The sequence below is a fragment of the Neolamprologus brichardi genome, chromosome 3, assembly GCF_056152115.1.
Source record: "Neolamprologus brichardi isolate AB-2024 chromosome 3, ASM5615211v1, whole genome shotgun sequence".
NCBI lineage: Eukaryota > Metazoa > Chordata > Actinopteri > Cichliformes > Cichlidae > Neolamprologus > Neolamprologus brichardi.
In genome coordinates, this window is record NC_142106.1 from 60,036,148 (window position 1) to 60,064,126 (window position 27,979).

A 27,979-nucleotide genomic window follows, 5' to 3' on the forward strand; every position below is an offset into this window, starting at 1 on the left:
ATCCCACAATGACACAAAGATTGGTTTGACACAACTGTGCAGCTGTAAGTTGTTTCTAATGATTCATTGAAGCTCTTCTAACATTCTGGAGACGATCAGTACATGAATCTGTTCAACACGACAACAATTTGACTTCAATGTGAACGTTTGCCATTAAATAACCTTCTTCATCCAGCTGACAGCATCCTTCATCCTATGATATTAACAGTTCCTCCTGTTGATGACAAACCTCTGACATGATCTGCTTGAGGAGCTTTTTCATGTGAAGCTCTCTGAGCTCAGGGCTAAGTTGCTGTGTTTCATCTTTAAGAGCTGCTGCCTCCTCGCCGGACTTGTTCTTCTCTTCTTCTCCTAATGACACCATTTCTGCTTCATATCTTTCACTGGGCCTAAAACAGATGAAGAGTAGATCTACTGCTGTTCACTGTCTGTGTAAATATGGAGAAATATGAACAGACAAACACAGCACATACAGAGAAATGTAGACAGGATGTGCAGCCAGTGCAGTAAATGGTCTAAATATCAGCTCTTTAGAAAATGATCCTGATGAACATGAAACTAACATCCAATGAGAAACACAGCTTCCTTGTTTCATGTCCAATAACAATCAATGAAGAGCTAATAAAGAGCTATTCTATTGTAAAATGCTGAGATGATTATTAGACAGAACCCAGCAGCTCACCAAAAGCCTGCATTGAAAATATATATGAAAGTAATCTATGCTCATATATGGCAAAATCCTTTAACTGTCACTGTGTTTTTCATCTGTGCTCTTGTTGGTTGGACAAGTTTGTAAATGACAAAGAGCTCAGTGGACTTTGCATCCATCAAATCCTGTTAGATGTTTGGATTGTTTTTCCTTCACAGCTTTGTGATGAAGGCTAAAGAACAGAGATATGAACTATTGCCAATATGAATCCTGATGCATGACGTGGGCATAGACCCACCAGAGCAACACTCAGCTCACCTCATTCCAGGCGCTTGTCTGCTGGAGACCATGAGCCTTGTTAGTCACACATTAGCACCGTGGTAGGAAACAGCCTCCATCATTTCATTAGATCTGAATTTGGACTGTTTCCCTCTGGATGATCCAAGTCTGTCAAATCTATTGATCCAACACAAACTATCAAACACATTGGTTCACAGTCAGATTGGCTTTGTATGGATGGTGTAACAGGGGGCTGGGAAAGGATGCTGAAAGCTGAATATAATACAGAACAATAACAGGACATATAATAATGTAGCAAACATGATCTTCAACAGGCACACTTCTATTATTCATGATCACAAACACAAAGAACTTGTGCAGCCCTGATATCAGCCCTAATATATGAGTGTGTTTGCCCAAAGATTGAAACAGCATCAACATGACAGCTGTAAGAAATCTTCTCTCAGCCTTGTTTGGCAGAAGATCCCTGCAACAAAGATTGTAGCTGAAAGATGACGTGTGTAAAGTTTGCTCTTTGGGAGGGTTGAGGCTGTTTTTAGACCTTTGATAGTTTCCAATCCAGTTCTGAAAGACAGAAATAAAAACAACATCATTAAGATCAGATCACAGAGCTGTTTCCTGCCTTGTTTCTATCTTCACATTACAAGACTTTACTACAATAAAGATGCTAACATGTATCTGTAGCAACAACATCATTGAATCTAGAACAACTGGAGCCAAACCAGTGGCCTGTTTCCATGTGTGTGTGTGATGTCTTTACTTATACTGGTCAATAGACTTTAGTCAACACATTATTGAAAGGTGTTACACATGAAATAAAAACAGTGTTTCATCTTTATTCCTCTGAAGCAGCTGCATTATAACCAATCTGCTCCTTTGTGTGGTCACAGCAAACGACTTGTCAAAGCATCTGCAGGAGAAGAAAGCTGAACTTTATTAAGCAGCAAAAGGACATCAAAGCACTAGATGTGAGTAAAGAGCTGCTCCTCGGCCCCATCATCGTGTGCTCGCTGCAGCTTCTACATCAGGTTCTAGTGGACAACCATGAACCTGAACTCAACACCTGAAACTGTCCAGCAGCTCTTTGTGTCTCCACGTCTCTGTTGGATGGACTCACCCACTGAAGCCAGGACTCAGTGTGGAGCTGGGTGTGGAAAACGTCCTGTATCACCATCACATGACACAGAGGGTCCACAGAGGGTGTCACGGGTAAGCTCACGGTCACTGGGAGGCTGAGTGTGGAGTCAGTGTTGCTGTGGTTTGTGTGTGTGTGGAGATGAAACACACCAGTGTGTCCTGTCACATCTGTTTGACCTCTGTCACAGTGAGCTGACCTCTGCTCCTCCTGCGTCTCTCACTGGACTAACTTTGTTAGCTGGACAACGATCGTGTCCACAAAATGTTTCCTTACAAGGTGAACGACGTTTCTATTAAACTGGAAAATTTAACTGTCATCAGAAAACATCAAATATTCTGGATCCTCTCTGCAGTGTCTCGTCTTTCCTCTGTGACTTCCGTGGATTTTAGCTCAAAAATGTTTTTAAATGGTTTGTCAGCAAACTGACCTCTGACCTCTACAGTACTGACCTGTACAAAGAGCTGTCAGTCTCAGCTCTTCTCTCCCAGCACTGGTGGAGCAGGTGTAGTCGCTGCTGACAGCCATTGTTGGTTTTCTCAGAGACAGGCGGAGGTCTGCAGTGTTGAGAGCATCAGCTCTCATCGATGTGCGCCGCTGTAACGCTGCTTTTGTCCTCTGAGATCACCAGGTATGAAATCCGAGTACTGACAGGGCAGCAGGACAGATCTTTCCCCCTCATTCACTTCCATGAGCACAGCCAAGGCATGCTGGGAAACTGAGGACACACCAACAGATGTAGAAATGACCTGCATGCTGTGGGTTTGTCTCCTCACAGGTGACCAATTAGCTGCAGAAACCCAAGCCAGGTGTGTGAATACTGACACATGGACTCTTCTTTATAATAACTACACAATAGTGAGCATTAGTATGTAGTTTATTAATGGAACCAAACTGTTCCTGTTATAGCTGACTTTCAGGACCTCCATGTCTGCACTTATGTTTATTATCAGTTGGAGCCCCTCCTCATTCTTCTTCTTCTTCTTTGGTGCAACCCTGTAAATTTTGGGGTACCCCTTTGGCCCCTCCCCTTTGCTACAATTCCCCTGTGGGAGAGGTCGGTGTCATTTCTTTCCCAACACTGTACAACACACATATAATGTATATTTAGCCACCCTGATGTTTCTGATTGTGTTTTTAGGTCAATTATTGTCATCATTGTGTCTTTGCTAGATGCTGTGAATGTGTAGTACGTGTGTGCCACAAATGTGTTACAGGCACAGTCTATGCTAGCATGAATAGATCTTGCTAGCTTGGAAGTTGTGGTGGGTGGAGCTAACCCTCGTCCCTCCTGTTTGCATTTGGTTGTAGGAGCTGGAGCGAGCAAGTTAATGACTTGGAGGTCTTTGTTTCTTTGACCTTTCATTGTCAGACACAACGTAGGAACACGCCGGTTACATTAAGACAGATTTAAAAGATCTGGATCAATAAGTTCAGAACATCATCAGTGACAGCAGTTTTATATGTCTAAAGTATGACACACAGACAGACCAGTTATTTAGGAGCTGTTATGGTTGTAAATTATAGGTTTATTACTTAGAAAATGATTAATGAGTATTTAGATAATAATGATGTTTCAGATGATTAACATACAGGATAATTCTGGTTCTATAAATGTTATGAAGTTTGATTTCTCTGAGGTTTCATAAATACTCATCTCTGACTGTAATTTCTGGTAACTGAGACACTTACTAGTTGTTATTGTTAGTTAGTGCTTTTGTCTGATCTCAACGAAGGTGACGATTATTCAGACTTTCAGGAGGTTTTAGATGAAACTGAAAGGCCCACAGAACCAAACACGTCTCAGCTGTGATCACAGCAGAAACAGAAAAACACAAAGTGATCAAACACATACCAAAGCCTACACTGCCATCTAGTGACAGAAACTAGTACTGCTAGACAACCAGGCTGCTTTAAAGCAGGTGATATTTAGGTTGAAAAATAAAAAATAAGTTGATAATAAACATTTGACAAAATCTTTTGGCAGCTAACATCTGGAAGTGAGCTGTTCTTTGGTGGTAATTAACAGTTTATTCTTGTTGGTAATTATGTAATGAAGGGTAGCAGTAAAAGTCACACACACACAGAAATGTTCCTCCATGGCTGACAACAACAACTACAGACACGTCTGTGACTGCGATGAACACCTGAGTGTAAGACGAGGACTGAATATGATACAGTAACAGTCAAATATGAATGTGTGTAACAGCATGATTATGTATTATACATATATCAGAAATATGTGACATTTTACAGCATGTCAAATCTATCTGAACATGAAACCAGTGTTAAAACCATTTCAGTCTCAGTCAGTGTTACTGAAACATTCATCTCCAACAGCATCACTGACAGACAGTTGGAGCAGCTACAGTCAAATCATTGATCAGTGTTTTTACAACATTAGCTGCTGTTGCTGCACTAGTGCTGCTGCTCTCTTTCTCTTATTGTAGGTCTTTAGCTAACAACATCAAGTGTCTTCATGTGACTGTTGTCTAATGTTCAAATGTAGATAACACCACCTGCACCACCCTGTTCCACAGCACAGCCCTCTCATGTAGGCTTGGCTGCAGCACATATTAGCAGCTGCAGTGACATCAGCTTTCTGTGCAGCACTAGACAGGAGATCCCGCTCCATAGTGTCATCACATCTACAGACGGTTACATGTTCTCACCTGGTAATAAGAAGCTCCAAGATTAACAGACTGAAGGAAATACAAATGAAAGTTACAGTAAACTGAAATCTTGGAAACACAACATGAAACAGCGTGGGAAATATGTTCATGTTGCATAAAACATGTGTTGCATTACAGATATTTCTATATTTAAGGTGGGATGGGCTCATCCACCCACTCTCACACCATCATATCACCATCCTGGGTTAGTGTCTTGGTCTCAGCTCACAACATCAGCACAGTCTCGGCTTGGCTGAGGTAGTTGAGTGGTTCTTGTTGTCCCTGACAGCTGCAGGGACAGTGCCATCAGCCATGCAGCAGCACAATGACTGCTCAAAGTCAGTGTGGCTCAGTCTACTGTAAACATTGTCCTAAAGTGGTGGCAAAGTGGCTGCAAGCTGCCTGTACATGCACTCCCAGTACGTGCACCTGCAGATGATATCCACAAAGCTCTGAGTGTCACAGAGTGGGCCTGTGCTCAGGTCACTCTGCCCCATTGAATTCTACTGACAGAGTTTTACAAGTGTGAGGAAAGTTATATATACAAGTTGGTGGCTGATAAGTTCTTGTAGTGACACCTCACCCCGTGGTTCTTATTGGTTAATAGTAGCTTAGAGCATCTGCACCAATCATAAAAGCACCAAGTTTGGAGCTCGTGGGTCTCTGCAAGTAAGTCCCTGTAATGTTGGCCAAGCCTGATATACTAGAAACATCTGTCATTACCAGCAGATGAAGCTGCCCTTAAAGCAGGATCTCACTTTAAACCTGACTAAAGAATTTGCTATTAGCATACTATGGTTATATGTCTCTCTCTCCTGTCTCTCACCTGTCTGCCTGGGCGGAGCTCAGCTGGGCTCCGCCCTTGGCCCACGCACCTGCCGTGAATCTACCTGATGACCTGGACTCGTCGTGTGATTACTCTGTTTATGCTCACTGCAGTTCTCTTGTGCTCAGGTCCTCGGACTCGTCCGTGACCCCGATCTGTTTCCCTGGTGGCGTGGAGTGGAGTGAGAGTGAGTGTGCTGAAAACAAATACGAGAGGAGCGAGTGAGCAGAGCGTGTGTTGGACTTTGTCCCTTTTCCCCTGGACCATTGCACATCCTGCCCTGTACACGTGGGGTTTGTAAATAAATGTACGACTGCTGTTCTATGTCTGTGAAGGTTCTCAGTCATCCAGGTCATCGTAGTCAAAGGAGCTGCAAAGAAAAGCGTCTGGACTTCTTTAAGTTACTTGAAGACGTTTCACCTTCATCCGAGAAGCTTCTTCAGTTCTAAGGTCAAATGGTGGAGAGTCCCAGATTTAAACCTAGTGGGAGTTTCCCCCCACAGAGGGACAAAAGGACCCCTGATGATCCTCTAATCGCCTGAGCCAAGGTGTGAAACTGGGTGTGGGTCACAATCAGCCAGAGTTTCAGGTGAGCTCGTTGTGAAACCTGGCCCCACCTTATCATGTGATTTCCTAAGGTCAGATGGCCCAGGGTGTGAGTGGGCGTTAAGGCGTCTGGGGAGGGAACTCAAAACTGGATTATAGATGGCAGAGAGTTGGTGTCGTAAACCACCGCCTCTGTTCAAAGATGGTCGCTCACAGTGGACATAGATGCTTCTTTCACTCCTCTTTCAAACCATCTGTCCTCTCTGTCCAAAATGTGAACACTTGCATCCTCAAAGAGTGACCTTTGACCTTTAGATGCAGATGGACAGCTGAGTCTTGTCCTGTGGAGGTGGCTCTTCTGTGTTGTGCCATGCGCTTGTGAAGTGGCTGTTTGGTCTCTCCGATGTAGAGGTCTGGGCATTCCTCGCTGCTGTACAGCAAACACCACATTGTTAAGTCTGTGTTTTGGAGTTTTGTCTTTCGGGTGAACCAGTTTGTGTCTGAGTGTGTTGCTGGGTCTGAAGTACACCGGGATGTCGTGCTTGGAGAAAAGCCTCCTGAGTTTCTCTGATACACTGGCTACATAGGGGATGACAATGTTGTTGCGTCTGTCCTTCTTATCCTCCCTCGCTGGTGTCTGATCTTCTTTTCTGGGCCTCTTTGCTGACTTTATAAACGCCCAGTTAGGATAACTAGGGTGACCATCTCCCTGACTGCTCCTGCTGCCCTCCAACATCTCCAGCTTCAACGGACTTTAGGATTATTTTCCAACTGTTAATTATCCGAGCCATTTCCTGTCATGTTTGATATATTACACTGACATGTTTTTCACCTTATTTAGCCTCATTTTCAAACTTGCGAGATAAATAAAGCATTTCTTATGTTAAGTAAAGATTAATTATGACGTCACAAAGGAATAATCCTATTATCACATCCTGATGAGTTTGATCCTGAAGCAGCTTTGATGTCAAACTTGCTGCCTGTTTGACACCCGTCAGAGTCTCTGCAGAGGTTTTAGTTGCAGGCTGACGCTGCGGTGATGTGCTGCCACCTGCTGGCAGCTTCCTGTAACTACACAGTCTGTGTGAACAGCTCCACAGGCGTTCAGTCCCTGTAGTGTCTACTCCACAGTGGGAGCTTGTGCACTCTGTGTGCTGGTGTGAACACTGAGCTGAGAGCATCAGCGACCATAACCATCCATTTCTTAAACACAGAGGTCTCTGCTGTGGTTCCTCTCACTCACCACCAGGTGAGGATTTCCTGTCATTGACACTCACTGGACCCAAACAGGTAATTATAGTGTAAAAAGCTGTTTGTCTACGAGCTTGTCTCTCACACTATCATGTGATTTCCTGAGGTCAGATGGCCCAGGATGTGAGTGGGAAGGGATCTTAGGGGGACACTCCAACAGGGTTAAATCTGGGACTCTTCACCATTTGAAGATTTAAGCCCTAGAATTGAAGAAGCTTCTCAGATGAAGGTAAAACGTCTTCAAGCAGCTTAAAGAAGTCCAGACGCTTTTCTTTCCAAGCTCCTTCGACTACGATGACCTGGATGAACCTTCATGGACATACTGACATAAACTGATCTGTAGAAGAAAATGTAGAAAAATGACTTATATGATAAAACTTGTTTGTGATAGTTTAAGATATATTTCATACATCACACTGACTCCACTCTGACATCACTGATCAATAATCAAACAGATCAAACTGATTGATCAGCCATCAGAGGAGTGGGATCAATGGAGCTGCTTCTGTTCCTGATGTTTGATCCTGGACCTGCAGAGGAGACACGACAGCTTCACACAGAAACACAATAAAAGAATAAGTGAAAGCAGAGAGAACCAAGTGAAAGTGAACAAACACCTGTAACTGTGAGCAGCACGACTCTCCATCGATGATGTTTCCCTGGCTCCAGGCCACACAGCTGTCTCTCTCTGTGGGGCGTTTAAGGGTCAGGCTGAACCGTCCGCTTTTCACACGCTCGTCTTTCTTTCACTCGGTCTATGTTGCAATCTGGACTGCAGAAACTGAGCCCTTTGAAAACAATGATGCATTTTAGTCATATGATGCAGTCATGTGACCAATTAAACTGAGTGGGTGGACGGCATTATACAGCAGTTCTTTTGTTTGCTCTCAGTTTTGACAGCCCTGTTAAAGATTAATATCAGTTTATACATGCTGCAGATCGCTCCACATAAAACTTTTCCTCCACATTTGGCAGCGAAGCTTCAAAGAGCCGGAAAGTAAATAAACAGCACATGGAGATGACTTCCTGTGTGAGGCTTCAGTGTTAGTGGAGCCGCTAAAAGTGGTGGATCTAAATCTGCACCTCAAAGTGCGTTTGCATACAAGTAGAAGGGGAGTGAGTGGGTCAGCGCTCAGGGCTCAGACACTAAGTTGGCCTTAAACACACCATTTATTTCCATGGAAACAGACACAACCAGAGTTACAGGTTAAAATCCCCTATACAATAAAAAGAGTCTCAACACGCTAAAAACCAGCCGCAGAAATAACTCTACACTGTCAACACAAAGGCTAAACTAATGTTTCCATAGGCTAAAATTCCCATAATGCCACAGTCCAGCCACACGCGGGCAGATGTTCCTGATCTGAAACAGGAGAGGAATTTCTCTTCCGGGATGGAAACCACGCCGGAACAAGGGGGCGGGGCTCCTGTCGCAGACCTGTCTCCTCCTGACAGCGCGTCACAGTCCCGCCCCACTCCACACCTGAACACGGCCTCCGTCGTAGCCAGATGCAGGCAGAGGGACACCTGCTGTGGATTGCATCGCCTCCCACTATGCTGGCTTGTGCGCGTTTCTTTTCCTCCTGGTCGCCTTTCGTGCGTCGCCTTCCCATCTCTGCCTCACTATCCCCTTTAACAGGTCAGCCTGGCGGCTGATAGGCCGCCTCGGGGAACGCCCCCACCTCCACAGGTGCTACTATTGTCCGCTTAGTCCACAGTGGATTAAAAGAATATTGTGCAACAACACTAACACACAATATCAGGATAAAACCTGATATTTAAATAAACAAACATATAAATATGACAATAAAATGATGGAAGTAAAAGCAACACTATGTACCAATGCACAGTCTGATCAAACTGTGTGACATCAGCATGTTTCACACAGCTGTGACATTAAAGATCAAACTAATAATGAATCACTTTGTTTGTGCAGCAGCGTCAGGAAATGTTCAGGAGCTCGTCTCTTCCTTCCAGCTGCTCTGATGGATCAATAAACCTGTGATAATGTTGTAAAGTGAGTTTGTTTCTGCACTGTGTGAACTCGACACACACACTGAGTCAGTTTCTGGAGCATCCAGCACACAGTCTGACTGCAGCTCTGCTGGACCTGAGCGATCCCTCTGATCTTCTTCTTTCTAATCCTGTCCATCCTGCTCACCTCCAACCAAACTCTCAGCATCTTCAGCTCTGCCACCTGCAGCTCCTCCTGTCTGTGTGCCACCGTCTCCATCACAGCAGGTCTCACTGCATCTCCTCCTCTTCACTCTTACTGCTCTCCTCCTGTCATAGATCAATCAGCCCTGACCTCCTCCTCATCTCTCCTTGTTTGTACTTTCTCTTCTCTGCAGACTCTCCTCCTCACTCAGAGTGTTCATCAGCACTGCAAACGATAAAGGGCTCAGAGCCACCTCTTTGTGACCCCCACTGCCTGAGCCTGTGAGTATTTAGAAAGTAGAAGGACAGAAACTCCAGGTGTGGACGAGGCTCGTTGCATCATCCCCAAAAACAGCTGCTGCTGTGATTCCTGCTGAAGTGTCTGAATATCAGGAAATGTTAAAGAAACAATCGTAAAGTTGTGTTTCCAGTTTGTCGTTATTAGAAACATTATCAGCCACAGGCTGAATGGATTCAATGGAGTAAACTGATACTGGTCCCACCATGACCTCTGACCTCTGACCTGCATCTACAGCACTGAGCCCTGACAGTGAGCAGCACTTGTTTCTTCAGCAGGATGTTTCCCTCCCTGCTGCAGACGGTGCAGGTGGAGGTGTTTGTGTCTCCATCTGTGGGTATTTCAGGGTCAGACTGAGGTCTCCAGGTTACAGCAGCTTTCTCTTCATCTTCGTTGGGTCTCTGTAAAACTTGTGTGTCTCAGTTTGTTCCTGATGTGTTCCTGACTCGTTCTTTGGTAACTAGTCTGCAGCGTCCTGTAAAGTGCTGCAGACATGTTGGATGAAGAGCAGAAGAACAGACAGACTGAGCCTCCACAGTCGGCCGTGTCTCACACGCTTCGTTTCTTTGGGCCTCAGCATCAGCAACGTGTCTGCGGAGGATGTAGGTTTGAGTGACCACAACTGCGTCTTTGTTGACCTTCACTTGAGGACATGCCATTGGATAAAAGAGTCGATTTTAAACTTTAGACACAAAACTCAGATCAGAAAATGGGAGAAATTCCAAAGTTTTGTTTGACACAATCAGCTGTTGCGTCTCGAGCTGCCTCACCTATAAATGTGCGCTCTACAGCAGACAGCAACAAAAGTCTGATTTTCTGTAGATAAGATCAAAGAAATCGATGACAACCCCCCAGAGCGTTCTTGTTGTGGCAGCTCACTGCTGCTCTACTTTTACACCTGTGACATTTGATGATAATTAGCCGTCTTCAGCTCCCTCAGATATTCTCCCCACAAAGCTTTTTGCCTTGTAAACCTTTTTAACGCTTTTCTTCAGACTGGAGTGTTCCAGCTTTTTCAAACATGCCGTTGTGGAAGCAAAGCTCAGCAAACCCAGCTTAGATCCAACATTATAGATCAGTTTCTCCTTCAGGTCAAAGCTTGTTGAGAAGCCGCTTGCTGCCCACCTCACAGCCTGCTTGAAGAAACACGACATCTATGACCGTTTCCACTCTGGTTTTGGTCAAATGCATCCACTGACACTGCACTACTAACAGGAACCAGTTATACTGTGATTCAATTCAATTCAATTCAATTCAATTTAATTTTATTTATATAGCGCCAAATCACAACAAAAGTCGCCTCAAGGTGCTTCATAGATACAGAGAAAAGCCCAACAATCATATGACCCCCTATGAGCAAGCACTTTGGCGACAGTGGGAAGGAAAAACTCCCTTTTAACAGGAAGAAACCTCCGGCAGAACCAGGCTCAGGGAGGGGCGGCCATCTGCTGCGACCGGTTGGGGTGAGAGAAGGAAGACAGGATAAAGACATGCTGTGGAAGAGAGACAGAGGTTAATAACAGATATGATTCAATACAGAGAGGTCTGTTAATACATAGTGAGTGAGAAAGGTGACTGGAAAGGAAAAACTCAATGCATCATGGGAATCCCCCGGCAGCCTACATCTATTGCAGCATAACTAAGGGAGGATTCAGGGTCACCTGGTCCAGCCCTAACTATATGCTTTAGCAAAAAGGAAAGTTTTAAGCCTAATCTTAAAAGTAGAGATAGTGTCTGTCTCCCGAATCCAAACTGGAAGCTGGTTCCACAGAAGAGGGGCCTGAAAACTGAAGGCTCTGCCTCCCATTCTACTTTTAAATACTCTAGGAACAACAAGTAGGCCTGCAGAGCGAGAGCGAAGTGCTCTAATAGGGTGATATGGTACTACAAGGTCATTAAGATAAGATGGGGCCTGATTATTTAAGACCTTGTATGTGAGGAGCAGGATTTTGAATTCTGGATTTAACAGGAAGCCAAAACAGGAGAAATCTGCTCTCTCTTTCTAGTCCCTGTCAGTACTCTTGCTGCAGCATTTTGGATTAACTGAAGGCTTTTCAGTGAGTTTTTTGGACATCCTGATAATAATGAATTGCAGTAGTCCAGCCTGGAAGTAATAAATGCATGAACTACTTTTTCAGCGTCACTCTGAGACAGGATATTTCTAATTTTAGAGATGTTGCGCAAATGGAAGAACGCAGTCTTACATATTTGTTTAATATGTGCGTTCATTCCCACACTAAAACCAGCCTCCCTCCATGTTGTCCCCTGCTCCTTCCACTGTGGTCTCATCTCATCTCTCCCCCTTGCAGCAGTCCAGTGAGAGTCAGTTGTCCTTCAGCTTTGTCCTGTTTTCCACTCTCTCATTTTGCCATTTTGCTCAAAAAGTGGCAAATGTCCAACTCAGGCAGTCTTTTCAAAAGTCCATTCTCACACAGTGAAGGTGCAGCTCCTTGGAAATGCACATCCATCCATCCAGTCATGATGATGCCATATTGCTTATTTTTACCAACAATTCTGTTAAAAATAAATGTTTCGTGTGTCCACCCTAGGGGAGCTGGTGGCCTGCAGTACCACCCTAAGTTTTGCACTTAGCAGTGAGTGATGTAGTTAAAATCATTTGTGCAGGATTTTGTCAGTCACAGTCTTTCAAAGCTTTTGTCTCCACGCAGTTTTTCAGTTGTGGTAATGAAGCTAAAGTGGCTCAGTCCAGCAAAATAACTGGTTTTCATTTTCATGCTGTCGGAGCCCCGTGACTTTAGTGCAGGCACAGCTCACATAGAGGGATGATGCAAGTTTCCAGTTAAACTTGGTCGTGTATCAGTGAGACCCACGCTCAGTCACGATGTTTCTGTAGAACGATCTTCAAGACAAAGGTACACTCAGGAAGTAATCTAGTAATACGTGTTTAATCTGACATAAGTCTTTCATCATTTCTATGTTTAACACCCGATGGTGTTTGGATACAGAGACGACCTTGTGTAGATTAAAAGGACATCTTTTCAAATATGGGAAGATATATACAGTATATAAATACACAAATAGTGTTATTTCATGTCATGATCTGTCACCAGATCGGTACAGAAAATACAGTCTATCCCCTTTTTAATCTAATAAAGAGTTTCATTGTTTTATATGTGAACCTCACCTTTAAAAATTTTAGTATTAATTCAAATTTGTCTTTAACAATTTGTGAGTGTAAAATTGTTACTTTGGAGAGTGCGATTGTTATTAATGTTGTGTTCTTTTCAGTTGTTGGAAGATCCCTCAACTTAAATTCAGCTGATCAGTATGTAGACTATGCATTTTGAATAGGTTGTGATGGATGATTGTATTAAATTAAACTACTAGTTTTGAAATTGAAGCAGCAGAAAATGACTAAGTTGACCCTACTTAATCTAACGTAACTCTGCCCTTTTACATTTTATTCTAGGTTGAACGAGATAGAGCTCCATGTAATCACTGATGACCAAATGGAGAAGTTGGTTCTTCCATCAGGATCCCACCAACAGTAGAGGAGCTGCAAAGTGTTGTGAAGGATACCTTTGGGATTTCAAACGACTTCAGTCTTCAGTATTTTAAACCAAAACTTCAGGACTACTGTGAAGGTTGTTGGCATCACCCTGGTCATCCTGCCAGTTTTCGGCTCTGATCAACTGTCAACTGACTATGACTCATCATCCAATCCAGTTGTGTCCAATGCAGACTCTGCTGTAACCACATCTTCTCAGGACACCATTATTCTCAAAAGGCAGAAGTTCACAGAACGTTGTGAGCCGAAGCTGTTCCCCACAGTCTGCATATGAAACTGAAATGTACCTGGAAAGAGCCACCGAGGAGTATAAAAAGAGTGGAAATCTTCTGCCCACCTCCAAAGTAAAGACTGACATTCTCGAGAAGTTGGCTGAAACTGTATTTTCAATTATGGCCTATTCTTCCTATTATTTTGGGGCGAGCACTAGTGAAGAATTTCAGTGCAAACAATCTAAATTAATCAGAAAAATGTTATATTATAAATTTTGTATATGTTTTATATTCCACAATAAAAACAATTACTGTTTGAATGTTGTCTTTGTGAAATTGATTCATTTTACTCAGAAAAGAAGTTAAATTAATTTGATTATCTCTTACTATTCAGTCATTAATTATAAAGTTTAATTGGAAAATTAGTGAATCCAATTTGAGTTTTAATTAAAAACAAAAAGTTTTAATTTTTTTGTAATGGATATTTTCGTCATTTTTTACTAAAGCTTTGCCAGATCGTTAGTAAATTCAAAGTAATTTTTCTCAGAGATTCATTTCAAATGAACTAATTTTTTGTTACAATTAGCAATTTTAACCTTCAATTTGAGATTTTGTCCCTAAATTCAACACATATTTACAAGAGAATGTTAATAATATATATTATTGTTTTTGTTGAAATTTAATTAACATTTTATCTAAATTTTACATAAATCACTCGAAATTAAAATCTACTTAAGTAAATTAAGTGTCACGTTGTTGCCATGGGTTTTTTAAGTAACCTCTAGTCACAGTTTTTACAGCACATACAGAGAAATGTAGACAGGATGTGCAGCCAGTGCAGTAAATGGTCTAAATATCAGCTTTTTAGAAAATGATCCTGTTGAACATGAAACTAACATCCAATCAGAAACACAGCTTCCTTGTTTCATGTCCAATAACAATCAAAGAAGAGCTAATAAAGAGCTATTCTATTGTAAAATGCTGAGATGATTATTAGGCAGAACCCAGCGGCTCACCAAAAGCCTGCATTGAAAATCTATATGAAAGTAATCTATGCTCATATATGGCAAAATCCTTTAACTGTCACTGTGTTTTTCATCTGTGCTCTTGTTGGTTGGACAAGTTTGTAAATGACAAAGAGCTCAGTGGACTTTGCATCCATCAAATCCTGTTAGATGTTTGGATTGTTTTTCCTTCACAGCTTTGTGATGAAGGCTAAAGAACAGAGATATGAACTATTGCCAATATGAATCCTGATGGCATGACGTGGGCAGAGACCCACCAAAGCAACACTCAGCTCACCTCATTCCAGGCGCTTGTCTGCTGGAGACCATGAGCCTTGTTAGTCACACATTAGCACCGTGGTAGGAAACAGCCTCCATCATTTCATTAGATCTGAATTTGGACTGTTTCCCTCTGGATGAACCAAGTCTGTCAAATCTATTGATCCAACACAAACTATCAAACACATTGGCTCACAGTCAGATTGGCTTTGTATGGATGGTGTAACAGGGGGCTGGGAAAGGATGCTGAAAGCTGAATATAATACAGAACAATAACAGGACATATAATAATGTAGCAAACATGATCTTCAACAGGCACACTTCTATTATTCATGATCACAAACACAAAGAACTTGTGCAGCCCTGATATCAGCCCTAATATATGAGTGTGTTTGCCCAAAGATTGAAACAGCATCAACATGACAGCGGTAAGAAATCTTCTCTCAGCCTTGTTTGGCAGAAGATCCCTGCAACAAAGATTGTAGCTGAAAGATGACGTGTGTAAAGTTTGCTCTTTGGGAGGGTTGAGGCTGTTTTTAGACCTTTGATAGTTTCCAATCCAGTTCTGAAAGACAGAAATAAAAACAACATCATTAAGATCAGATCATGGAGCTGTTTCCTGCCTTGTTTCTATCTTCACATTACAAGACTTTACTACAATAAAGATGCTGACATGTATCTGTAGCAACAACATCATTGAATCTATAACAACTGGAGCCAAACCAGTGGCCTCTGCTGGGATCACTGGTGAGCCAACACTTCCTTGTTGGATGCAGATTTCAGGGCTTCCTTTTGCTCCTCCGTTATAACTGTTCTCTCTTCTCAACAAATGATGACACAAAGGAATCAGCAGTGACAAAGATGATGCTGAAGAGAAGCACACATTTCACACATATAACAGACCAGTCCAGTTACACACACCTCTGCTTGACATTAGACCTCAAACAAAGACACAAAACACTAACTTGACTCTAAATAGAAGAAACGAGCAGCTTTTTCTGTTCTGTGCTTATTTATATTTGACACACATGCTTCTCTTTGTGCAAACACACATTGCACTATAAGGGTAACCTAGCACACAATGATTGGACAGCACAGTGATGATGCTGGGATATCCTATACGAAGCAACACAGAAACACTGAGAACAAAACTTTAAACATTGATTATATTGAGATAAGCAGCCGACCCAGTCTAGATAAAGGCGAGCAGCTGGGACCGCTGCTGCACCAAAAACAGGTTTCAGTGTTTCCATGTGTGTGTGTGATGTCTTTACTTATACTGGTCAATAGACTTTAGTCAACACATTATTGAAAGGTGTTACACATGAAATAAAAACAGTGTTTCATCTTTATTCCTCTGAAGCAGCTGCATTATAACCAATCTGCTCCTTTGTGGCCATTTAAAACAGCCTTATATAACTGTTGTTATATTTGTTGCAGTTTCTGCTCCTCTTGGACAGACGACTCTTGAAAAGACATTTTTGAATTTCAACTTTTAACTGGATAAATATCGGATATATAAACGTCTGCAACAAACTGATTCCAGCTTCTACCTCATGATAGGAATGTTTTTGTGGCTCAAGATGACCTGATATCTTTCATGATGGAGACATTTGACACATGTTTCACATATTATAGACCAACAAGTTATTCATAGCAGTTTAAATACGGGGAGTCACTTTTGGGCCCAGCAGATAAAACAGAGCCAATATTTCCTTCTTTATTTAAGTGACGTGTGTCACAGATGTGACCTAGTAAAGTGTAGCTGAACATTAGTAACGTTATTAACACTCTCAGCTCGTCCTTGTTCCAGACCTGAAGATCCTCTTCTTTCATTCAGCAGCAGCTTCAGGTCTCTGATGGTCCAGGGCTTGTTGTTGGGAAACAGCCCTGCTGGGATGATGGTGTCCTCACAGAAACAGTCAGTGATGCTGTTGATCTCCATCACAGAGCACGTCCCAGTCTGCAGTCTCAGTCCTGCAGGGCCTCGCTGGCTTCCTGACTCCACCCAGTCAACAACAGGAAGTGTTTGAAGTGCAGGAACAAACTGAGGCTGTGGTCAAACAGGAGTTTTGATCTCCTCGCTCTGACTCTCACTGCGGCCCCGCTGCTGTGTCAACATGTGTTTGTGCTAAACAATGATGGAAAGTGTTATAAATGACTTGTTGGCCTCTGATCTGTCACAAACAGCTGAAACGTGTCTCTCATGAGTCACATGAAGGTTTTTGACAGAAAGGACAAAAAGTAGCTGCAGTCAGTTTGTGTCATTTTTATATTTATTCATCTGGGAGAAAAATCTGAGGGACATTAAAATGTGTTTTTCAACAGAGACAAGAACATAAATATAACAGAACAGGTAAATGAACATATTTCAAGTAAACAGCTGGAATGATCAGGTCCAAACACACAGTGATAAACTTGTCAGACAGCTGTCATATCTTTATATATAAGCTCTTTATAAATCCTGTTCACTGCAGTCTGTTTACTAATAATGTCAAACTGTTAGAAACACAGAAACATCAGAATCATCTTTGTTCACATAAACCTGTCTGGGATCCTTTGTTGTTCTTTTGATGCAGAGTTACATTATAAATATAAAGAGTTATTTCAGAGTCTCATCAGTTTTCCTACATGTCTTTATTGAACACATCAGCAGGGCTGAAGCTCTCATGTTAAACACACACTGATCTATGGACACGTTCATGTGTTTCTAACAGAACCAGGCTGTTATCAGCCCTGCACTAACATTATGTCACACACACTGAATGTAACAGTGACAGTTTACATCATCACACAATCAGCTGTGATTGTTTCACTGTCATCAAACTAGTCAACAGGAAGTAGAATCAATAGAAACCAATCATTTACTGACAGCATGTCTGATGGAAATAAGTGCAGATTATGTATGAAGTATAACTGCACACAGTAAGTGTATTGTTGGGTTCAATATTGAGGAGGGGTAGAGGAGGTAATCAACTTTCAAAATAACAACACTGATCCGGCCAGGTGGAGTCAAACGATGATTTAATGCACGCGTGGGGGGACCACCGCCGTACGCAGACAGCGCCGATCCCCGACTTACAGAGCATAAGCAGATGCTTTATATACCATCAGGGCTTAAATTTAATACGCCCCTTCAACGTCAATCAGATACAGGTCATACATAGGTTTCAAAACCACAAAGACTTTTAACACAGTTTAAAATAACATTGTCTCCGTCTCCACAGCAGATGCTTCCTGTCAGCCTTCTGACTTTCACTTCTCGTCTGGAACACCAGACCCACACCCTGCAAGAAACTGTTCATCTTTTTGCAGAGACAAGTTTGCAGTTGCAAGCAAACATGACTAACCTCTCACCTATAAATGAGTCTATCTACTGTGTGTGTGTGTGTGTGTGTGTGTGTGTGTGTGTGGCTCGACCTCACACGAACTTTGTCTTATGAGAAGAGAGGCCAATTCTCATGTGCATAATAACCTAACTGAAACTATATCTGTAATATGTTGAATAAATGTTTTAATCAAATGAGTGCCCCTACTTCAAAGCTTAATAAAAAGATATAAATGAATAAAAGATAACAATGAATAACCTGGTTATTCAAATAGCATCCTCCCAACAGCTCCTCAAAGTACCTTTCACAAGCATGCTCTGCAAAAGCCTGCACTTCCTGTCTACTTTGGCACAGAGTGTACTCAGAGTTAGGCCTTTCAGAATCAGCACATACACATTTAAGATTATAACAAGCATTCAAAAGCATTTAAGATCATTGATTTAACTCAACAGTTTAACGTGGTTATAACTGCACCTGTAATAAAGGCTAATTGGGTACCAATATGTTTAAACATCTGAATGCAATATCAATGCTGTAGATTATGTTATTAATGTTAGTACTGCAATGGTAATGATGATGATTATTAACAATAGCAGTAAAATAGTTTCCCTAATCCCCACATCATCAAGGAAGCAACCAGGAAATATCTGCTGTGTGTAAAAACAGCAACACAAGAATCCAGAATGAAGACAAGAAACTCAAAGCTCACACACAAAACAGGTGGAGCTAATTTTGTGACGTGTTTCTGTAAAAACACCACAGAAGTGAATCATCAAAGTTTCCATGTGAGCTTATGATGCTGCTGCAGAGTTTCTGTGAACCTCCTGTGACCCCGCCTCCTCATACAGAGACATCTTATTGCTCTTCAAACTGCATCACGTGGACACATGTGATTGTGTATTGTAGCATTGATCCCAATGCTGGTATTAGTACTGGATCAATAACGCTGGATGGATGCGTTCAGCATGGAGCCCCTGAGCTGTGTTACAGACAAACATGAAAACTGACAGGTCTGTGTCATTCACAGTCTGTAACACTTCTAAACAACAGAGGCTGACCCAAGTGCCTCAGAGCCAGGCACGCTCACATCACAGCTCTCTAAATAAGCCAGTTTCAAAATAAGAGCTGAAAGCTGTGTTTTCTTGTGTTAGCTTATTATTGTGGAGACTAACATTCAGTGATCATGTGTTCAGACTCATAATGATTCCTCTCAGAAATCCTGATCTTTGTATTTACTGTGTGTTGGATCAATAACTGAGATTCATCGTATCACACAGCTGTGCTGCTGCTGCTGGTGATGTCAGCACATCTGGAACAATACGAGGTATCTGCTACCAGACTGAGCAGGACGTGAGACCTGTGGACTGTTTAAAGCTGTCCCTCCACAGCTCACTCAGACCTGATCCACACCTCAGTGATATTCTCTGACTTCCTCAGTAGAGACAGAAACCATTCAGATCTGGGACGATCAGCTGACTGATGATGTCACACAGACTGTGTTTTTCAGGAACAGTGATTCTGATGTCAGCCTGCTAGCTGACAGCAGACCTGATGAAACCACATGTTCACATCTGTGAGGACAGACTGGACTCTTTGACTGCACCTTGGTTCTCCTCAGAGGTCTGTACAGGAGCATGTCCACCCCCACTGAAGATCTCAGTCACTGTGAAACATAGAAAGCTGCTTGTGTAGCCTCTGCCTCACATGTAGATACAGCTACAGGTTTCTCTGTCAGTCAGACTGAAACAGTGTCCTGATGCTGCATCATTCAGCTCTGTGCCCCAGTCAGCATCACTGTGAGCTACCAGTGTCAGTGTTTCTGCCCTTTTCCTGTAACACTACACTCAGCACAGGCTCAGCTGCTATCCAGTGTTGGACTTTGGCTTCAGCTGCTGTGATAGATCCTCTAACATAGATCAGCTCTGCTACATGTTGTTAGATAAGTGCAGCTGCCTGTCATGTCCTGATGTTTCTCTGGCTCAGCAGCTTCTCCATCAGAGGTTCACATGGAGCTGATCCAGTATCTCCAGTAACTGTGTTCTGTGCCTCACTGGTTCATCCTTCTGTCTGTGTGACGTCAGTCAGATGTTGAAGTTAAACTCTGTAATCTTCACTGTGTCACAGAGTTCAGTGAGTCCCGTTATTCACAGTATCAATCAGATCATCAGAGAACAGCTGATCAGCAATCAGTGGTGCCAACAGCACCTCCTGTGGTGAGAGGATGCAATAATGCAATGTAGCATTTTTACACTCAACACTTCCAGTCATGGAAACTGTCTGTTGGATCTGTTTGACGTTGCTTTCTTGTGTTGCTTTCTTGGTTAGAGTTCCTCACAAATGTCCAGATTATTCTTCTAATGAGGCGTCGACCATGTTTTCAGTTCTTTGGAAGAAAACATCGCCCTTTGCCATCCTTACTTTTCTTTGACTTCTTCAAATGCAGCTGAACTCCAGCTGGTATTTGATTGGACTTTGCAGCTGTTTCTGGTCATCAGTTCATTCCTGCAAACCTCTGAACCTGAACAACAATGATGCTGCATTGCTGGCTGATCCCAAAAGGTTGATTCTGTTCATCTGGACGTTTTCAGAAACGTTTGCTCACTGATCAGGTGACTTCTTCAGTCTCAGCTGACTGCAGCTTTACAACCTTACAAACAGCACATTTGCACAATGACTGAAACCAGCAGCAGCAGCACCTGATATATATGATACTAATATAATACATATACATATATAATCCATACTAATGATGAAGGAACTGAGCTCACAGTCCATTGTTCATTCAGTGAACTACTCAGTTTATTTTGGGCCTCAGAAATGCTCACTCTGTTTGTACATCACTGTCAGCAATAGACTCATTCTGCTGTGTGGACAGGAACACATGTGACATCACTTCCTGTTTGTTTGTGACTGAAGAGGAAGAAGTTTACAAGGAATCATTTAGAAGAGTTTCAAACATCAACTGATTGAATCCATGAATCTGAAAACGTGTTTGTGAGTGAAAGAGACAGACATGTACAGACTGAACTATCTGTTCAACAGTCAGAGTGTTTCTGTAACAGGAGACACTCTTTACACCCCACTCAGCACAGGGACACTGAGGAACCAGGAGACCAGAACCTAAACCCAGGATAAAGAGTTTGAGTGAATGTGGTGTTGAAGGTGTGGAGGTGGATCAGAGTGTCAGAGGAGACTCTGTAGAAGGACAGAGTGCCAGCAGGACAGTCCACATACACTGCTGCTCTGTTAGAGACAGAGGAGGAGGAGGAGGAGGAGGAGGAGATGGATGTTTGTATGTTATTGTGCCAGACAGAATGAGGACCATCATCAGAGCAGTACAGACTCCAGGACTGATCATTGTATCCAAACAAACAGTCATCACTGTATCCTTTCCTTCTGATGCTTCTGTAACTCACTGATATAAAAACGATTCCTCTCCACTCGACCTCCCAGTAACAGCGACCAGTCAGACCATCTCTACACAGCAGCTGATAATAAAATTGAAATCTGTCTGGATGATCAGGATATGACTGAACCTCCTCCACACGTGTCACCTTCCTGTTGTTGTCAGACAGTTGGAGCTTTGTGTTCACTGTGTTTGTGTCGATTGTGAGTTGACAGGAATCTGATGGAGAGAACAAACACAATCCAGCTGCAGTTATTGATCCATCATCTGTTCATTGATTGACACTTTGATGATGACTCCTGACATGATGAAGATGGTTGAATGTGTGCTGCTTTGTTTTCATGAATCCCATTAAAAACACACTTACACTTCCTCAGACCTGGTCTCAACCATCGGACTCCAGCAGGCTCCACCCTGAAAGGAGGAGGGGGGTCAGAGCAGCACAGTCAGCATGCACACATGGACATTACATGGCTCTCATACACACACTGTTACACACTGAGCTCAAAGCTCGGCTCCACTGTTTTATTCAAAGAAATCTACATTTATTTATCAGCACATTTAAAAACAGGTTGAGCCAAAGTGCTGCACAGAGTAGAGAGAAAATAGGAAACATACACAGTAATTACTATAAAGACTCGTCAGAATTGAAAGCTACAGAGTACAAATGTGTTTCCAACCGGGTTTTAAAAATGTCGAGTGTTGGTGACGACCTGATGTGAAGGGCGACTGTTCCAGAGTTTGGCTGCAGCGATCGATAAAGCTCACCTCTGTTTTTACGTCTAGTTCTGGTCAGAAGCTACTTATCTGCAGACCTGAGGGCTCGACTTGGATTATTTTGTTAAAGAGAGATAAGATGGAGCCAATCCATTCAGAGATTTAAAGACAAACAACCAGATCTGGAAGTGGATTCTACCACGTACTGGTAACCAGTGGAAAAAGCTGGTGATGGGTCGTCTAGCACAGACCCACCGCTGGAACCAGACAATTCATGAGGGAGAGAACTGTGACAGCGCCGTTCCTTCACTTGACCTCAGTCGCTCTCGTCTGCTCCCTCGTAACACTGCTCTTTATTGAGGTTACATGAATATGCATAAGTTCATTAACATATGACGTCTTACACAGGTATGAACAAAGAGTACCAGTCTGTGCATAGTGTAGGTATGTGTGTGTGTGTGTGTGTGTGTGTGTGTTCCAGATGTGACCCTGTGACCCCAAAGCTGGTGCTAAGAGTCCAGTGGTCCCCCTAACAAAGGGCTCTTATACTTAACCAGACACAGAGTAGGTGTCCTCCTACACCAGGGGTCTCAAACTCGCGGCCCGCGGGCCAATTGTGGCCCGCAAGAGGATAGTTTTTGGCTCCCACCTTAATATGATGTGTTAGTTTGATAATGTATGACACTTTACAGTGTTGTGTGCGGAGTTGAATTAACCCACCAATCAGGTTGGGATATGGATCTCAGGGGACACCAGCCGGGCTTGATGCAAGCAGGGAAACATTTCTCAATGAGTAAAAGTTACAGCAGCGTTGCCCTGGAGTGTTTCTTTCTTTTCTGTGCCTGGCTGGCTTCCTCCTTTCTATTGGGCAAACGCAGACATTCGCCGCAGCGCGCTGCGTTCACAACACTTCAAAAAAAGTTTTTTTTTAAGTTGCTGCCCAGCGGGACATTATACGTATATAGATTTATACACACATCAGTGGGAGTTTTCGTTATTTTTTCACAGAGAGAGATCTCATATTAACTCTCAAAGTGATGCGTAGGCAGCGGGATAAAAGAAAAGTAATGAACTGATGATTTTTTGAGTTGAGAGCAGAAGTGAAGCCTTCATGGAGAAGGATGGAGTTAGTGTTCCTGTGCTAACTGATCCCAAATGGCTCATGGACTTAGCTTTTCTTGTTGATATAACACATGAGCTTAATGTACTGAACAAGACGTTACAAGGCCAGGGGCAACTTGTCAGTGCTGCCTATGACAACGTGAGAGCATTCTCCACAAAACTTGCGCTCTGGAAAGCTCAGCTCTCTCAGACAAACCTTTGCCATTTCCCAGCATGCAAGGCACTCGTGGATGCAGGCACACCATTCAGTGCTGACAAGTATGTTGATGTCATTTTGAGGCTACAGGAGGAATTTGATCACAGATTTGCTGACTTCAAGACACACAGAGCCACCTTTCAAATTTTTGCGGACCCCTTCTCCTTTGATGTGCAAGATGCCCCTTCTGTGCTTCAAATGGAGCTCATTGAGCTGCAGTGCAACTCTGAACTCAAAGCAAAGTTCAGGGAGGTGAGTGGAAAAGCAGACAAGCTTGGACAATTTTTGAGAGAATTGAGCCCTAGTTTCCCTCGGCTTTCCCGAATGTTCAAGCGGACCATGTGCCTTTTTGGTAGCACATACTTGTGCGAAAAGCTCTTCTCCACTTTGAACTTCAATAAGTCCAAGTACAGGTCCCGACTTACGGATGATCATCTTCAAGACATACTGAGGGTCGCAACTGCTTCCTCCCTCAGGCCAAATCTGGCTCGGCTATGCGAGAGGAAACGCTGCCAGGTCTCTAGCAGCAAGGAGTAGGCAAGAGAAGCCATGTTCAGAAGAACAGTTCATTTTCTACAGTGTTCCATTCATGTTCAGAAGAAGGTTATAGAACTGTTAATACAGACATTTCAATCTAAATACAGCAGATATAGAAGACTGAAAAAAACACATAAGTTCACTGATTAAAAATATCTTATTATTATTTTATTTATGTATTACAGATTGATTTATTTTCTTATTAATTCTTCATTTGTTTATTTATTTTTCATATTTTGTGTTAAAAATAAAAATAAAGAGATTTGAGAAGATTGGAATTTTTTAACCATGCCTTTCTTGTGGAAAACCTAATGCGGCCCAGCCTCACCCAGACTCTGCCTGCAGCGGCCCCCAGCTAAATTGAGTTTGAGACCCCTGTCCTACACCTTAAATCAGTAAGAGAGGGTACGACCTCTCTCATGGCCCCAAGTGGTGTGTGCATGCCAGAGCACTCTGGAAGACACACAGTCTTTACAGACTACTCAGGATCAAACCTCTATCATTATGCAATCGATTATACAACTCTAAGCATATATGAGTAAATATTTCTAAGCATAAATGACAATCAACAATATAAACCTTACAGCTGGTTTTAATAACAGAATTTATTTGTTTCTCAAATGAGAAAGAGCTATCGAGAAACACTCCTAAATCTTAAGTTCTTAACTTTTCCAGTGGGCCAAGGTCAACATTATCTGCTAATGCTAAATAGGCTGCCGTTATTAACTAATGCTAATTTGATGTGAATTAGCATTATGCACTAATGCTAATACTTACTTTTTAACAATGTGAGTAGCTAATGCTAACACTATTTCCCTTAACTTTATAACAATGTGAACGGCTAATGCTAACACTCTTTTCCCTAGCATTACAACATCTGAGCTGCTAATGCTAAGTAGGCCGCCATTAGCACCTACGTCTAATTTAAGGCAAATACGCATTAGAACCTAATGCTCATATCGTTTTCCTTTGCTTTATAACAATGTGAGCAGCTACTGCTAAATAGCATTAGCTAATAACAGCAGTCTAATTTAATGCAAGTTAGCATCATTTGCATTATAACGATGTGAGGAGTTCTAATTAGGGGTGAATAATTATTACCAGCTAATGCTAATATCGTTTTCTCTTCCATTTTAACAATGTGAGCAGCTAGTGCTAGGTAGGCTGATGCTAGCAGCTAATGCTAAAGCTAAAGCTAATTTGATGTGAATTAGCATTACATTAGTGAGGAGTTAATGCTAAGTAGACTGCCATTAGTGGCCAATGCTAATTTTAGGTGAATAGGAATTGGCAGCAAATGCTAATACCATATTTTCTTGGTTTATAAAAATGTGACCAGCTAAAACTAAGTAGGTTGCCGTCAGTAGCTAATACTAATTTGAGGTGAATTAGCATTATTCGCTTATGCTAATGAAGTTTTTTCTTACTTTTAAACAATAGGAGTAGCTAATGTGAACACTTTTTTTATTCAATTTTAACTTTTCCCCTGCAATGTGAAGAGTTAATGCTAAATAGGACGCCATTAGTGGATAATTCTAATTTTAGATGAAAAAGCATTAAAAGCTAATTTAATAGCATATTTTCTTGCTTTATATCAATATCAGTAGCTAATGCTAGGTATGTAGCCATCATTAGCTAATGCTAATTTAGGTAAATTAGCATTAGCCACTAATGCTAACTATGTTTTTGCCAACTCTTTTCCCTTGCATTATAACAATATGAGCAGCTAATGCTAAGAAGGCTGCCATTATTAGGTAATGCTAATTATTATGTGTGTTAGCATTATCCTCTGCTGCTAGCAATTTTTTATCTTACACTTTAACAATACCAGCAGCTATAGCTAACATTACTTTCATTTTAGTTAAGCTTATTTAGCATTAATTAACTTCATTTAGCAATAAAAAGTTTATGCTACATAGGCTACCATTAGTGGCTAATACTAATTTTAGGTGAATAAGCATTGGCAACTAATGCTAATACCATATTCTCTTGATTTCTAACAATGTGAGCAGCTAGTGCTAAGTAGGCTGATATTAGCAGCTAATGCTAATTTGATGTGAATTAGCATTGTATTAGTGAGGAGTTAATGTTAAGTAGATTGCCATTAGTCACTAATGCTAATTTTAGGTAAATAGAAATTGGCAGCTAATGCTAATACCATATTTTCTTGCCTCATAACAATATGACCAGCTAATGCTAAGCAGGTGCCGTTATTAGCTAATGCTAATTTAATGTGAGTTAGCATTATCCAATAATGCTAACACTGTTTTCTGTTACTTATTAAAAATGATAGTAGCTAATACTAATACTCTTTTCCGTTGGGTAACAACGAAGTGAGGAGTTAATGCTAAGTAGGCTGCTTATAGCGGCTTATTCTAATTAGGGGTTAATAATTATTAGCAGCTAATGCAAATAACGTTTTCTCTTTCCTTATAACAATACGAGCAGCTAATCCTAATTTGATGTAAATTAGCATTATATTAGTGAGGAGTTAATGCTAAGTAGGCTGCCATTAGCAGCTATAGGTAATTTGAGGTTAATAAGCACTAGTAGCTAATGCTAATACCCTTTTCTCTTGTGTTATAATGATGTGACGTTAATGCTAAATAGGCTGCCATGAGTGACTCTTTTTCCTTGCATTATAATGATGTGAAGGGTTTATGCTTACTAGGCTCCCATTAGCAGCTAAAGCTAATTTGAGGTGAATAAGCATTAGTAGCTAACGCTAATACCCTTTTCTCTTGTGTAATAATGATGTGAGACGTTAATATTGTTCTCAAACAACAGAATGAGAATGAAATATTGATTCTAACAGGGCCCATAAACAACATTAGCTTAGCAGCATTAGCTTATCATAGATTCCATCATGGTCACACAAATCCTTAGCAGAGCAAAGTGGCCTACTTAGCAATAGCTGCTCAAGTTGTAGAAAGCAAGGGAAAACAGTATTAGCATTAGCTGCTAAATGTGCACTTGAGAACAAATTATTGTGAATTCAGCCGTGAATGTAGAGTTTGTCATTATTTAAGCTTCCGAATGTTAGCTGCTCCTATCTGCCTCTGTCACACACACAGACTGAAATGATTCACAGCCTTGTTTCATCCTTCTGTCAGTGTCACTGACTGTCACTGTGACTGTGGACATACAGCATGGGAAACATACACATGGCTGACACTTTATTAGGTACACAGTGCCCACTATCTCAGGTACACCTGTGACCTAATAAAGTCTAAAGTTACAAAATATTGTCTCTGTCCAAATATTTATGGACCTAACTGTAGGTCTACTTTTAATGAAACTCTCAACATGACTTAAACTTATAATTAATGTTCCTGCAAACAGACTCCTTGGAGACCCCTACATAAATTGCCATGTACTATCCAGCTAGACTAGTGTGTCTGTCCCTGAAAATATTCCTGCATGTGTGATTGTTCATGTGTCATCTGCAGGAAACAAACAGGAAGTGAGTGAAGGACACAGGAAATGTTTCCAGCTCTTCCTCCTCTATCAGACATTCTCTCCATACCTGAGAGTGTCCAGTCTCCAGCCTGGATCCTTCAGTCCAGCCGACAGCAGCTTCATTCCTGAGTCACCTGGATGATTGTAGCGCAGGTCCAGCTCTCTCAGATGGGAGGGGTTGGAGCTCAGAGCTGAGGCCAGAGAAGTACAGCCTTCCTCTGTGATCAGACAGCCTGACAGACTGCAGACACACAAAACAACAATCTATCTGTCAACAATCGTTTTCTCTTTGTCACAATAACATCTATCCATTTACATCCATTCAATGTAACTTTATTTAAAAGTGACAATTCCC

At 41.9% G+C, this 27,979-nt stretch overlaps 1 protein-coding gene across 7 annotated transcripts in view; it reads right to left on the minus strand.

Moving 5' to 3' along the window:
- LOC118453432 (protein NLRC3-like) overlaps positions 1–27,979 on the minus strand; it is an 815,502-nt gene that overhangs the window by 544,415 nt on the left and 243,108 nt on the right. The window contains exons 8-10 of one of the 7 annotated variants that reach the window (XM_087837988.1): positions 27,692–27,865; positions 21,961–22,007; positions 19,866–21,812 (exon numbers count right to left, since the gene is read on the minus strand). The exons of 5 other annotated variants lie outside the window; for them this stretch is intronic. In XM_087837988.1, the coding sequence (XP_087694114.1) occupies positions 21,271–21,812; positions 21,961–22,007; positions 27,692–27,865 (763 nt within the window). In that variant the 3' untranslated portion in view covers positions 19,866–21,270. Of the gene's footprint in view, positions 1–19,865; positions 21,813–21,960; positions 22,008–27,691; positions 27,866–27,979 lie in introns of those variants that run through there. One more of the 7 variants, XM_087837991.1, reaches the window with a different exon arrangement.